At 39.6% G+C, this 14585-nt stretch overlaps 1 protein-coding gene and 1 long non-coding RNA gene across 17 annotated transcripts in view; one reads left to right on the forward strand and one right to left on the reverse strand.

The window, feature by feature from the left end:
* LOC119531855 overlaps window positions 1–14585 on the forward strand; it is a 132209-nt gene that overhangs the window by 47892 nt on the left and 69732 nt on the right. For 2 of the 5 annotated variants that reach the window (XR_005216425.1, XR_005216426.1), the window contains exon 3: window positions 3019–3100. The exons of the other annotated variants lie outside the window; for them this stretch is intronic. This is a non-coding gene — a long non-coding RNA (uncharacterized LOC119531855). The remainder of the gene's footprint in view (window positions 1–3018; window positions 3101–14585) is intronic. 5 annotated transcript variants of the gene reach the window in all.
* Window positions 1–14585, reverse strand: part of IQCH (IQ motif containing H) — a 301965-nt gene that overhangs the window by 28105 nt on the left and 259275 nt on the right. For 9 of the 12 annotated variants that reach the window (XM_037833597.1, XM_037833596.1, XM_037833585.1 and 6 more), the window contains 2 exons: window positions 11086–11256; window positions 320–442 (listed from right to left, as the gene is read on the reverse strand). In XM_037833597.1, the coding sequence (XP_037689525.1) occupies window positions 320–442; window positions 11086–11256 (294 nt within the window). The remainder of the gene's footprint in view (window positions 1–319; window positions 443–11085; window positions 11257–14585) is intronic. The other 3 variants (XM_037833589.1, XM_037833587.1, XM_037833586.1) reach the window with 1 other exon arrangement.

The raw sequence follows: 14585 nt of genomic DNA on the forward strand, positions 1-14585 counted from the left end.
TAATTGGTTGATAAGTCGCTTTGGGTGTGGTTGGGAAGCTCAGGGCATGCTTTAGGATCAAGAGATGGTCCCCAAAATGCCAAGTTTGGCGAGCTGGAGGGCTTTTGTTTTACAAGTCTGGGGACAGAACTAAACTTCCCAGGACTAAGTGGTGGAGCTGCCTTTTTACCCTTCCCCAGGAGACACTCAGCCTTCCTCTAAATACATGTTGAACTAATAGTTAAAGAATATCTGTTCGAAGGGCACCAAATTATTAGCTGCCTAGGTCACCCACAGCCCTGCATTTGGCCCAGCCCTGGCCAAGTGTAACCCTTCATACCTGAATATCATAGCCAATGCCATGGGCCTTACACATCTGGAGTAAAACATAGTGGAAAATCAGTGAAAGGTTGCTGTGCCTCAGCTGGGTGGTCATCACTGCATAGCGACTGGTTTTCGGTGACTGGAAAAGACGTGGCTGAATGTTAGAATTAACAAATATGTATTTAAATAAACTTTTGATTTTAGAATAGTTGTAGATGTACAAAAAAGTTGCAAAGATAGTAGAGTTCCCATATACCCCACATCCAATTTCCCCTATATTAACATCTTATATTGCCATGGTACATCTGTCATAACCAAGAAATCAAATTGGTACACTGCTATTAACTAAAGTCTGTATTTTATTTAGATTTCATTAGTTTTCCCTGATGTCCTTTTTCTTTTCCAATGTCCCATCCAAGATACCACATTTAATCATCATCCCTCCTTAGGCTCCCCTGGGCTGTGACAGCTTCCTTAGACTTTCCTTGTTTTTGATGACACTGAGAGTTTTCAGTAGTATTGGTCAGGCATTTTGTAGAACGTCCCTCAATTTGGGTTTGTCTAATGTTTTCTCACAGTTAGACTGTGATTATGGGTTTGGGGGAGGAAGACCAGTGAGGTGAGGTGCCGCTCCCAACACATCACATCAAGGCTCCATGCTATTAGTACGACTGATCACTCATGATGTCAGTCTTGATCACCTAGCTAAGGTAGTTTTTGCTAAGTTTTTCCTTTGTACAGTTACTCCTATACCCCTCCCCACCCCCTTCCAAACTGGACTCTTTGGAAGCGAGTCACTAAGCATGGTCTACCCTCAAGGAATGGGGAGTTATGTTTCACCTCCTTGAGGGGATGAATGTTCGAATTTTTATTTCCATTGTTTTCTTTATGTGGGAAACTGCTATTCTTTGTGTGTCTTGTTTGCCCATCAGTGGGAATTCTCCCAGGGAGATTTGTTATGGTAAGGCCCAAAGTATTTTGATTATGTATTTCCTAAAAATGTTTAAAATATAACATGCACAAAATAAAGTTATGGATCCTGGCAACAGAGGCAAGGAAGTCTAGTGTGCCCTTTGTGAGATATGATATTTGTCTTTGACAATTAGCTGTATTTGTCCTTGGACAATAAAAAATTTGGAAAACTGCTTATGGGGCCATGGGCAACCTTACAGCATAGAAAATGAAGGTGACTGGCCCAGGTCTTGAACCTTGGGGATCCTCAAGTGCTGGGCAACCAGATGCCTAGACTTGTACAGTGACTTGGAATAAGAGAAGGAAAAGGAGGTTCTGCAGGCCAAAAGCTGGCTGCAAGAGATCGAATGATGCAACACTCATCTATAGTCAGACTATGGGCCCAATCTGTGTATCTGAAATAACACAGGGGCACTGGGGCTGACTGAATGCCCAGCAAAGAATGAACACCCTTTTCCCTCCTACATATATCTCACACACACACACTCAGATTTCATGTTGACTTTTTGCAACATTACTTCCCCCACATATTATATCCTTTGCTTTCAACGTCTGTGTCAAGTATGATAACTGATGGTCACATCATTGCCATTAATTAAGACTTCTCTGCACACATTTAGCCAGAGTCCACGTCTATAAAAATGTTAGGCCCCACAGGCTCATGCATCTTGAGTTGTGCACTTCTATTTCTGCATTAGTATTGTCCAATTTGTAGCCATTAGGATTTTTGTTTTTCACAAAATAAAATCCATTTGACCATGATATGCCTCACAACTGTACTTTATCACACTGACATAATGAGTTGTTCTTCATCTGGAGGACATCTTTTGGAGGACAGCGTGGCTCTGGTGGGCTTAGCAGGAATTATTGGTGGGGTCACAAAAACCATATAAGAGATGTTACGGCTTGGCTCTTTAGTCAGTCTGGAAGGGCATGGCCACCAGGCCTGCTTGCCCTATGATGCCAGGATGTGCCATGCTCCTGTTTTCACAATGGAGGCCCAGAAGCCTGAGCTTTTGTATATGGAAGTGAACTGTAAATAGTCTGGAATTCCATTGTGGTTACCGAGCATGTAATTGCATGGCAATTACCATGAATTCACAAGATAATTCCAAGGTTATTTTTGTCTTCTAAACTTGTCTTATGCTGCCATAGTATATAAACTAGCAAAACCAAGATCTGGTCCAAGTCAGTGAGGAAGGGAGGTCGGCATCTGGCTGCAGGATCCAGTTCTCTGCTCCAAAGCATGGCAGAAGAGCTCACTGTCCAAATTACACCATTCCTGGGTAGCAAATAAAGATAGGCTGTCCTGAAGTTTTTCCTCTCTATGGAGGCAGACTGCAGTTCTCCATCTTTGCAGACCTGGGGGCTGTGATTCATAAAGAATCTGAAAGAAGAGTCAGAGTAGTTCATATATGTCTCCCAGTGCCTCTTCTTTTCCACTGGCTACCATCCTTGTACAGACTTTAGTTTCCTGAAGAACTGTTGCTCCTTCCTACTTGGGGAAGCTGAACTCTAGTGGAAAGAACAGATGCGACTTTGGACTAGGCCACTCACTATTTGTGCAATCTGGAGTGTATTATTTAACTTCTCTGACTTCTGATAATTAAATCAACACCTTACACAGTACCTGGCACCTGATAAATGGTAGCTACTATTTTTGTTGCTGTCCCTTTGAAAGTATCTTCAGATCCTGGAACATTTGGACCTATGATAATGATAATGATAAATCTATTTTCCCAGGCTTTCCTTCCCCCGTTGCTCTCCTTTCTCCTGGGATTCTACTCATTACAACCAGGTGGTTCATCTTCCCAAACTCGGGTTGGTAAGTGTCATCCCCCAGCTCAGAAGTCTTCAGTGTCTCCTCTTTGCCTTCAAGATGAAATCCAGACACCTCACTTGGTAGGCAGACCCTCCCCAAACTTGCTCGGTGGACTGCTCCAACCACTTCTCCCACTCCTCCTTCCCTGATTCTCTATTCCAGCCCAGCCGGTTCACCTGCCATCTCCTAACAGACCTCGGGCTCTCTCTTCCCTTCCCATCACTCAATGGCTGTCCTGGCTTTAAAGCTGGACCAAGTTCTATGTTGTTGGAAAGCATCTCCAGTTCACACTACATCAGAACTCCAACATCAGGTTGAGTGGCTGAGGAGCTGTCACTCAACAGTCACTTACAAAGGCCTTGTGGTTTTTCCTAGTATTTTTATATCAACATTTCTCTCTATATCTCCTTCTTTCTCGGCTCCTTGAGGACAGGGACTTTGTCAAATGTCTGTATCCCTGATGATGCTTGGTCAAATTCCTGGCATATTGTAGGTGTTTAATAAATGTATTACAATAATGCTAGTAAAGATGAATCTACAGGATACACCTACTTTTTAAATACTTAACCTACTCCATGGTTTCTACATGAAAAAATTGTCTGAATTCCAGGACAAGCTTATATATTTGTCTTTCATCCAGCTTGATAGCAGGAGTAGTGTTGTGATGATTAATGAGTATGCAAAGACCCTGAAACAGTGTCTGGCCCATAATAAATACCCAATAAATGTTAGCTATTATTATCATCACTTATCAAACAAAACAATTTCATAAATAAGATCAATTATTTAAAAAAATGACCAACCAAGCAATAAATCTTTACTTTAGAAAGGGAACTGAATCAGAAAACCAGGATTTTTATACTTACTAAGTTCATGACCTCAGACTAGCTCACTTAACTTTGCTTGGCCTCAGTTTTCTATTCCGTAAAATGGGTATAGTAATCCCTGTCCTATCTATTTCTTGGCATTATTGTGGAGAACAATAAATTCATGCATATTTATATTATAAAGCATTATACAAATAGAGATATCATTATTAAAAGGTTGTTTTGTATAATCTATTCTCTTTGATGCTGTACAATCCATTTCAGTTTGCCAAGGATCAAAAAAGAAATCACAATTTAGAAATATCTATCAGAATTTAAAATGCATATGTCCTTTGATCCAGCAATTCTACTTTTGAGAATGTATTATGATATGACTCAAACATGTAAAAAATGATGTATATACAAAGTTATTCACTACAGCACTGTTTTTAATATGAAAAACTGGAAACAATTCCCAAATACACTGATAGAAGAAAGGCTAAATAAATTATGGCACATCCGTGCAATGGAATATTACATAGCTTTAAAAACAGAAACTAGTGTTCTCCCCACTCACTACGAGGTGTATTATTTCATGATCTTTTGTAAAATTGTGTCAATATACATATATAACATGAAATTTGCCATTTTAACCATCTTCAAGTGTAACTCAGTGGCATTAATTACATTTACAATGGTGTGCTACCATTACCACCTTCCATTGCCAAACTTTTTCATCACCCAAAACAGAGAAACTGTATCCATTAAGCAACAATTTGCCATTCCCCCTACTCCCAGTTCCTGGTAACATTTAATTGATGTTTTATCTCTATTTGCTTATTCTAGATAGTAACTTTTAAATTACTTATACCAGTACCAAACTCTTTTGGTTACAGTAGCACTGTAGTGGAGTCATACAATATTTATTCTTTTGTGTCTGGCTCATTTCACTTAGTATAATATTTTCAAGGTTCATCTATTTTGTATTAGAACTTCTTTCCTTTTTATAGCTGAATAATTTTCCATTGTATTTATATACCACATTTTGTTTATCCATTCATCTGTTCATGGGCACTTGTATTATTTCCACCTTTTGGCTATTGTGAATAATTATGCTAAGAACATAATTATGTTTGAGTCCCTGCTGTCAGTTCTTTTGGGTATGTATATACATGGGAGTGAAACTGCTTGGTCACATGGTAAGTCTATGTTTACCTTTTTGAGGAGCTGCCAAAGTGTTTTCCACAGAGCCTGTACCATTTTACATTTCCACCAGCAATGCACGAGGGCTATAATTTCTCCATATTCTCACCAACACTTGTTATTTCTGTTTATTTAATGGCAGCAATCCTAGAGGGTGTGAAATGGTGTCTCATTGTGGTTTCGATTTGCATGTCCCAAATGACCAATGATGTTGAGCATCTTTTCATGTGCTTGTTGGCCATTTCTATAAATTTTTAGAGAAATATCTATTCAAGTCCTTGGCCCATTTTTAAATTGGGTTGTCTTTTTGTTCTTGAGTTGTAGGAGTTCTTTATATATTCTGGATATTAAACCCTTATCAGATATATGATTTCAAAATATTTTCCCCCATTCTGTAGGTTGTCTTTTCACTTTCTTTATAATGTCTTTTGATTTACAGAGGTTCTTAATTTTGAAGAAGCCCAATTTATCTATTTTTAATTTTGTTGTTCATGCTTTTAGTGTCATATCTAAGAATCCATTACCAAATACAAGGCCCTGAAGATTTCCCACTATGTTTTCTTCTAAGAGTTTAATGGTTTTAGCTCTTATATTTAGGTTGCTGATCCATTTTCAGTTCATTTTTGTATATAATGTGAGGTAGGGGTCCAATTTCATTCTTTTGCCTATGGATATAGAGTTGTCCCGGCGCCATTTGTTGAAGAGACTATTCTTTCCCCACTGAGTGGACTTGACACCCTTGTTGAAAATCAGTCAGCTGTAGATGAGAAAGTTTATCTCTGGACTTTTAAATTACTTATACCAGTACCACATTCTTTTGGTTACAGTAGCACTGTAGTAAATTTTGAAATTGGGAAGTGTGAGACCCCCAATTTTGATCTTCTTTTCAAGATTGTTTTGGATATTTGAGGCACCTTGCAATTCCCTATGAATTTGAGAATTAGCTTCTCCATTTCTGCAAAAATGGCCATTGGAATTTTGATTGAGATTGCTTGAATGTGTAGATCACTTTGGGTAGTACTGACATCTTAACAATATTAAGTCTTCCAATCCTTGACCATGAAATGTCTTTCCATTTCTTTAGCTCTTCTTTTATTTCTTACAGCAATGTTTTATAGTTTTCAGTGTACACATCTTTCAGGTCCTTGATTAATTCCTAGATATTTTATTCTTTAAGGCACTATTGTAAATAGAATTGTTTTACTAATTTCCTTTTAGATTGTTCATTGTTGACATATAAAAACACAATTGATTATTGTGTGTTGATCTTGTATCCACGATTTTGCTGAATTCGTTTGGGAGTGTTCTCAATGAACTGGTATGGAATGCTCTCCAAGGAAAAAACAGATTCAGAATGTAAGTGATATGATATTTTCTATATTTCTGATTATTTATTTGGAAATCTGTGCCATTTACATCCATATTTCCTTTTTAAAATCTCTGACTACTCCCTGATCATCCGGTGGCCTACTGAGTGCTCGCTGTGTCTTGGCCCAGCTCACAGCAGATTAGAAGCCAGTGGATAATGGCAGTATGCCAGGAGACAACCTTATCACACAGGGAGGTGAATCCTCTTCAGGAATGAACTTTAGCTCCACTCTGGTGACAAATCATTGACTTGCAGACAATGGAAAGCACATTGCATAGCACAATGGTTAAACATACAGGCTTTAGAATCTGACAGGCCTGGGGTTAAATCCTGGATTCAACACCTGAGTGACCTTCAGCAAGTTGTTTAACAACTCTTAACCTCAACCTCCTTATCCAAAAATAGGCATAATAACAGCACCTACATAATATATTGGGTGGCCATAAAGATTCATTGTGTATAGCACTTAGCAGAGTGCCTGGCATAGAATAAAGGTGTGATACATTTGGATGTTCTCATATGTACTCTAGTTATCTGCTGATCTGTCTGTGTCCTCTGATAAACTTGGAGCTCTTCCAGGACAAGGACTTTGCTACTTATCTATATGTCCTCTGTGTTTAGTAGAGTGCCTGACACAAAATAGATGTTAAATAAATTTGCTGAATTTACTTCTAGTTGGTTCTTCTGAGATCTTAGTATTCTTAACAGCTAAGGATGTGACCTGTCACAACAACATTATCTCTTTCTAAAAGATTCTGGAAGAGAAAGATCTTATAATGGAAGGATGCGGTACAGAGGGATGGGCCCTATCTGTGTCCTCTCACAGGAGAGGCTCTACGCTGCACCATGTGTGAGGCTGCCTGGGCTCCATTCTACAGGCTCCCAGAAGTCATATCCCTCAGGAGACCTCTGGGGATCATTTAGCTCTCTCTTATTTTACGAATGAGGAAACTGAAGCGAGAGAGAGGATCAGAATTCATGATCCCTGCCATCCCAGACCAGTGCTTTTCACTGCAAATTTCCATGAATTACATTTGGAATATGAGGGAATTTCAGAGGTTAGTCTTTTCTAGTAAAACAGGAAAAAAATAGAAGACAAAATATTGGTAGAAGTCTAGTCTTATTAAACTACCTTTCTAAATCACAATCTAACAAGAATGCTTCAAGCCAAATTAAAAAACCTCGAAATACTCCTTTTCACTGGAGAATATAATTTTGCTTCAGCCACAATTTAAATTGATTTACTTCTGAGCACCAGCACTTGAAGTGTGGAGCATATTCTATTTTTGCCATGATACTTGTTTTGACAGTGATGCATTTCAGTTGACATAGTTGAAATCCTTATGTAATAAATCTCTGCCTGAAAATTAATCATGTTTATAATATTCTGAGAATTAATAATACCCATTGCTCAAATCATTAACTTAAAAAAGGAGCTTCCAAAATCTGTTCTCAGCAGTAAGGGACCAGAAATAAATGAATGTTTGATAAAATAATCCAAGTAGCAGTTTAACAAGCGTAAACTTGAATGTGGCTGCAATAACACTGAACTATTGTTTAAGGGTTGGCAGAGGCTGATGAGGTTCTTATTTCAGTTACGAAGCAGGCATCCACATGCATAATGAACTGCTCTCTGAATTATTAATGTGTTGCTTATTTAGCCTCATCTGTCTAGAAGATAATGTATCCTAACTCTAATGAGTGATTGGTTTTGTATATAATTACAGTAGCAGCAGTAGCAGGGAAATGTGTGCCTTCAAAGAAGGAGTTCTAAAAATAAAGTCATCGCATAAACTGTTGTTGTTGCATTCTATCAAAATCAAACCCGAAGCATTTGAGAATTCATAATAAATTACAGGAGACAGAATCATTATTAACATCATAATTTAACACAAAAGGTTTTACTTAATCATTCCTTATAGATCATGCGCTATTAAAATGCGTATAAATGACTTGGGTTGTTTTAAGATGTTGGCAAAGATGGTCCCTTTTGGCCACTCAACGACTGTGGTATTGAAGGTCCAGAAAGAAAGGAGGAGTAAAAACTGACAGAAAAGAGTAACAATTCATGCCAAACCAGACAGAACTTTAATTAAAAGTTAAAAAGTTAAATGATTCCTTTTCTTTTATAAAACATCCATGTCTGGGACTTACCAGATCCTGTTTATGCTTTCAAGTGGTTATTTGTGGGACAGTCAATCAGAAGCCCATTCATCTGGTCTATCCAGGTCTAAATGACAGTTCTTCACCACCTATATCTGATATAAGACAACCACTCTTTCTAGAGTCCAGAAAAATTTTGCTTTTTCCTTGCATAGCATATTATTAAAGGAATAGGCCCAAACTGCAAGCATTTTATAGGCATTAGATCTGAATGCACTCTCATTATTCATTGTAGTTTCATGTGTTCCCTTCTTCAGCCTTCAAAGGAGGCTGTCAACTGATCTTAAACCTGAAGGCATCAGTCTGTTCACACTTGTCTAGGAAGCTTCAATTTAGTTTTAAGTAGTAGTGTGTGTGCATGTGTCTGTGCGTCTTTAAAAAAATTAGCCTCTCACTTCTATCACGTGTACACACTCACACATGCACACACACACACAGGCACCAGGGCAAGAACATCCATTTATCTTTCTAAAACCAAAAGCACTTTGAATTTACCCCTACATCAGAAAACATGCACAGCTTCTCTTCAATGATTGTAGAGACATTTGAATTATTGAAGATCATAATGTTTCCCTCTTGTGTGCAGGCAGTTCCTAAAAGTGTTTAAGACTTTTGATCACAGGAGAATGCTTGTATGTTGCCTGTAGCTAGAAATGAAACCTATAGGCAAGATTGGGGAAGATGGGAGAGTGCTTCTAATTCAAAGTATAACTTCTGCTTACAACCTTCTGCAGCAACATACTCAAATGCAGCAAATTGTTTCTGAAAGTCTCATATTGAATACTAACTCAGCTTCCAGCTTCCCTTTAGACATGGCATAGAATTAGGTTTACCAAGACAGAAGGGCACATAGTTTTCTGCTGTCTCTCCCTCTCATATTGAACGTGGGTCCCATAGGTCCCTGTGGTGAGGATGGAGGTCGCAGGTGGGGTTGGACCAGTGATATTCTCAGCAAGGTCCTGGGACCTGCTAAACAAAGGTCTGTTTCTCCTGCCCAGTCCAATTCTACTTTTCTTCTTAATAAGCAAAGAGACAAAGGGGATTACTATAGACAAGACTCTTGCTGATATTTCACAGGACAAGTGGATTGAGAAGGAGAAGGAGGAAGCAGTCAAAGCCCCATAGGACATCTAGGATAACTTTTTGAGTGTACACCGAGTTTTGCCAAGGAAAGTTGACCATGGGGTCCCTGGCTGGTGTTGAAAAAGGGTTCTTTAAACACAGAGGCATTTCCTGGACCCAAAGAGGCTCAATAGACAGGCAGAAGATGCTGCTCTGAAAAGTATCTCTGGGTCACCAGGATGGCAGTTAATAGGATATTAAATATATTTGGATTTCAAGCAGTTTCATTTTCTAAAAGAGAGACTATAGCCAGAAAGCCCTAATATGTTCTCCTAATCCACCCACACTAAGGAGCACCTTATCCTTTTAACCCTTGTTTTCCTTCTCATGACTACCTACCCTGCTCAACCAAGCATCCATTGTCCCCATGGAGACTTATCCTTTGTTACCCAGACTGGGGCTACTGAGGTTGGTAAACTTAACCAGCCCCAGCACTGCAGGCCATGCCACCCCAAGGATGGGGTTAGAGGTGAGGTGGGAGCTGGGGCAGTGGGAAGAGGCAGATCATACAGGGCTTCTTAACCAAGCAGGGAAGTTGGAATTTTCCTGAAGATGACAGGAGTCACTGAAAAGTTATAAGCAGAGGAGCAACATGTTTAGATTTCTTATTCATCTTGACCACCTTGACTGCAGCATTTGTTTGGGGTGAGGGGAGAGACCAGAGGCAGGGAATCTTAGTTAGGAACTATTATAATACTCAGTATGGAGAGATGATGGAGCTGAAACTAAGGCAGTATCAAATGGAGAGAGAGTGATTTTTAGGGCTGGAATGACTGGGTTGCTGGCTGAATTTGGAGCTAGGGAATGTCTTATCATTCCCTGGCCTGATTCACCAAGAGGCAGGATAGGTGGAGGAGTTGGGTGGGGAGGAGAGAGAATGAATGCAGTTTGGGTCATTTGACTCTGGGGACTCTAAATAGAGAAGTTCTATAGCATATTGGATCTAGGAGTCTGAAGCTCAGAAAAGAGATCTGGACTAGAGAAATACTGTTTTGTTTTGTTTTTTACAGAAATAGCTGGGAAGTGAAGCAGTGGCTGTAGATGCACTTACCCAGGGAAATGAGTTGAGAAGAGAGCTGAGGGGAACATTCAAACAGTTCCACTCCCGGAAAGCCCATGGTTTTCCACACTTCCACATAATGCTGCTTCTTTCTGACCAATACATTCATAAAATCTCCTGAATGCATTTCAGGGAGGTTAAGTAACTTGCCTGAGGTGATTTCTTCTTTCTATACTCAAAGAGCCCGGCACATAGCAAGAGCTCAGAAAGCGGCAGTAGAGTATTGCTGAACACAGTGGACAATCAGGAAGCATCTGTTGCTTACCGGCAATGACAGGGTTTCAAGACGGCTCATTCTCTGGTCTTTCTTTGGAACAAAGCGGGGCACTTCAAAGGTGCCCATACTGCAGTCCAGATGGCCGTTCGTCAGGTATAAGGTGAGCTGAGTCAGGGCCAGCTGGTCACTATAGCAGAGGTTGAGATCTGTTGCCCACACCTGATTAAAACAGGAGACATAGAGTGACATCAGCAAATTGGAGAGAAAGCCCCCAAACTATCCCTAACCAGTCCAAACCTTATCAGACCAAACTAAACCAGTAAGCATGTGACTTAATGGAGTTGAGATTTTTGCTTCTGTTTCTACACCATTCAACTGAGGGATAAAGCCTCCAGTCTGATTCTAACCAGAAGATTCTAGGCTCTTGTGGGAAGTCACGGGAAGAAAATATCTAGCAAGACAATCTATTGGAGTGGGCCAGTCCTATAATGTTGGTGTTGATTTTGATTTTTCTGTCTGTGGTCTGCATTTCTAAATTGATCAATGCAATGTTTTCTACTGAATAAAATGAGCCTGGACAGAAGCTTCAGAGGGTAGGATCTAAAGTGAAGCAGAAAGAGGGGGAGCTAAGTATAATAGAAAGAGTGAGTAAATATGAGGAAAGGGCAGTTTGGCCTGAATTTGGAAAAAGCAGTGACAGCCTCTTTTGGGAATCTCAATATGATATTTAAAGGAAACTCACAGTTGGCCTGTAAGCCTTAGTTCTACCACCATTTCACTGTGAGAGTAAAGGAAAGTCACTTCACCATCATGATGTCACAGCATCCTCAACTGTTAAACGCTGTTAACTCCTAGTCTAGATGTATAGGGTTACTAGAAGAATACAAGGATGCAACAAAGAAAATGCTTCTAAAAATAGATAGATGTAAGCTATAAGGTACTATAAGCTGCTAGACGACTGAGTAATGTCCATTCATTCCTTTGACCAATATTCACTGAGCATCTACTATGTGCTAGGATGAGGAAAGCAAAGTGGCTCACGGACTACCTCTCTCTCCTCCTGTGGCAGGCATTCTTAATTGCCCTTGTCAACTCCTCCGTTCCCCACTGAATCCAGAAGTACCCCTCAGAATCCTTCTCAGTTCATGCTGTAGTCATATCCTGGGCTAGGTACTGCATATGCAAGGTACTGTTACCTTTAACTAGGTAAATAGGCATGGTTCTTGCCATCAAGAAGGAGAAGAAAGATACATACTTATTCAATTAATTACAACACAATGTAATACGTGATATAATAAAGAAATGCAACAAAGTACTCCTGAAACAGAAACAAAGGACAAGCTGGGTTTGCTAGTGAAGTCAGGGCTACATCGTGGAGAAGGTGATATTTGAGCTTTAATGTAACCAAAACATTACTGGCTGTCATTTATCAAGCACCTACTTGTACCAGGTGCTTCACCCAAAACAGCTCAGATCTTTATAATAACCCAGAAAATATCATTTCCACATAACAGATGAAGAAACAGAGGCTCAGAGAGGTGCCCAAGTCCACATAGCTAGGAAGTGGGGGTGCTGGGACTTGAATCCAGTTCTGCTTGGCCATGAAGCCCACCCTCTCCCCATTCCCTGCTGGAAGAGATGGAACTGATCCTGGCCCAGCCAATGCTCACCTCGTCTCAATTTCCCAAGGATTAGAAGTTAAAGATGTGGAGGAAGTTAAAGATGTGGAGGACCAAAACATGTTCTTATTTAATATAATCCATGCCATGGAAATGTCATGCAGAGAATACATGAAGTATTGCATTTCTGGAGTATGCTGTAATTAGCAGTAATGCATTTTCACTGTTGGAAGTTGGAAACTAACACATTTTCATGAAGACTTGATTAAACATTTTTCCCTCTTAGAAGGCCTGCATGTGCCCCACACACCAACTTGGTTTGTTAAAACACATAATACATCTGCCCTAGAGTGGACTCCTCTCAAACAAATCTAGCAGTGAGTGACTTGAGTAAGCATTGAATGTAAATGGCATCATTATAAGGATATTAAGGGGTCAAGCTGTCAAGGCCCCTTGCTAAACTGAAGCTAATTTCAGGAGTCATATTCGCACAGTAATGCCCTTTTATAATAGCAAATAAATCACATATACAACAATTGTTAAAAACTAACTGCCAAGTATCTGTTGCAGTAGTAACTATCCTATTTGTCAACTTAAATATTTCCTGCTGTATGGCATAAAATGCAAATCAGATGAGGACAGCTACTTTTCCTTAAAATGAGAAAGTGAATGTGCTGTTTTTACACATCAGATTCAAATCCAGGCCTTTTTTTTCAGAGCTTCTGTTTTGATGCTTTAGTATCCTTGATAAAAGGGAAATGTATGTGACAAATATTATCAATATCTGCGTTAATAATAGTAATGTTTGGTGATAAGAATTTTAATAGAAAGGCTGTACAGTATAGGGGAAACAGAACCAAGGAGGTCGAGTACGTAAACCTGGCTCTTAGAAGCAGTGTAAACTTGAATGACTTATTTAAACTCTTGTCTCAATCTCAGTTTCCTTACGTGTAAAAGGAACAAATGATAATACCTACTACACATTAGTTTGAAAACAAAATAAAGTAAGTGCATATAAAAGCACCTTATAAATTATAAAGTTCAATAGAAATGTTATTTATGATTACTAAACATTTCCTTTAAGAGAAGTAGAATCTTAGGGGGCACATTTTCAGTTGTCTATGTAGATATTAGATTATTCCATTTAATAACTGTTTTCCCCCCATACCCCATTGTGTTCAGGCTCACAACAACTCAATCAAGTAAATGGTTAGGTTGGAGCCGTATCCCCATTTTACTGATGAGGATACTGAGGAGCAAAGAGAGGCTTCATGGTTTGCCTGAGATCATAGAGCACAAGACCAGAACTCTGATCTTTCTAGAACAGGAAGACTTTTGCTTCTCCAGGCTGCCCAAACCCCTTGGTTCACAAAGAGAATAGTAGAACAAATTTCCTTAAGCCTTTTTTCTCAACAGCAGGCTTGCCTGTATTGCTCAGATAATTGTTCTGCTCTCCATCTGGTTTTCCCATTGAAGATGCTGCCTGAGGCATGTTTGTTTTGTGTAAAGGGGCACTTACCCTCCCTTCCCCGAGACTGTCAGCCCTTTAAGGGAAGCTGCTGAGTCTTTGTCTTCCCACAGCATCCAAATTCTGGGGCAGGACGTGGCATGCAGCAGGGCACATCAGTGATGTGTATCTTTAATGCTTTACTGTGAACTCCTCTGCAACTTTTCTGGAATGGGGTATAGATAGGTTTCTTGAAACTGGTTTCAGATTCAAATCCAGCCAATATTCATTGAGCATGTCCTCTGTGCCAGCCCCATGCTTCCACATATATTATCTCATTTAATCTTATTCTTGATTTTGACCTTCTGTGTTAATCTAATCTCTCTCTGCATTGCATACTCCCACCACCATTTAGATAAGCAATGACAGTGGCTGGTATAAAGACAGGACAAACAGAGAGAGGGGGATGTATTTAAAAATGT

The sequence above is a fragment of the Choloepus didactylus genome, chromosome 4 (assembly GCF_015220235.1).
Source record: "Choloepus didactylus isolate mChoDid1 chromosome 4, mChoDid1.pri, whole genome shotgun sequence".
In the NCBI taxonomy this organism is placed as follows: Eukaryota; Metazoa; Chordata; class Mammalia; order Pilosa; family Megalonychidae; genus Choloepus; species Choloepus didactylus.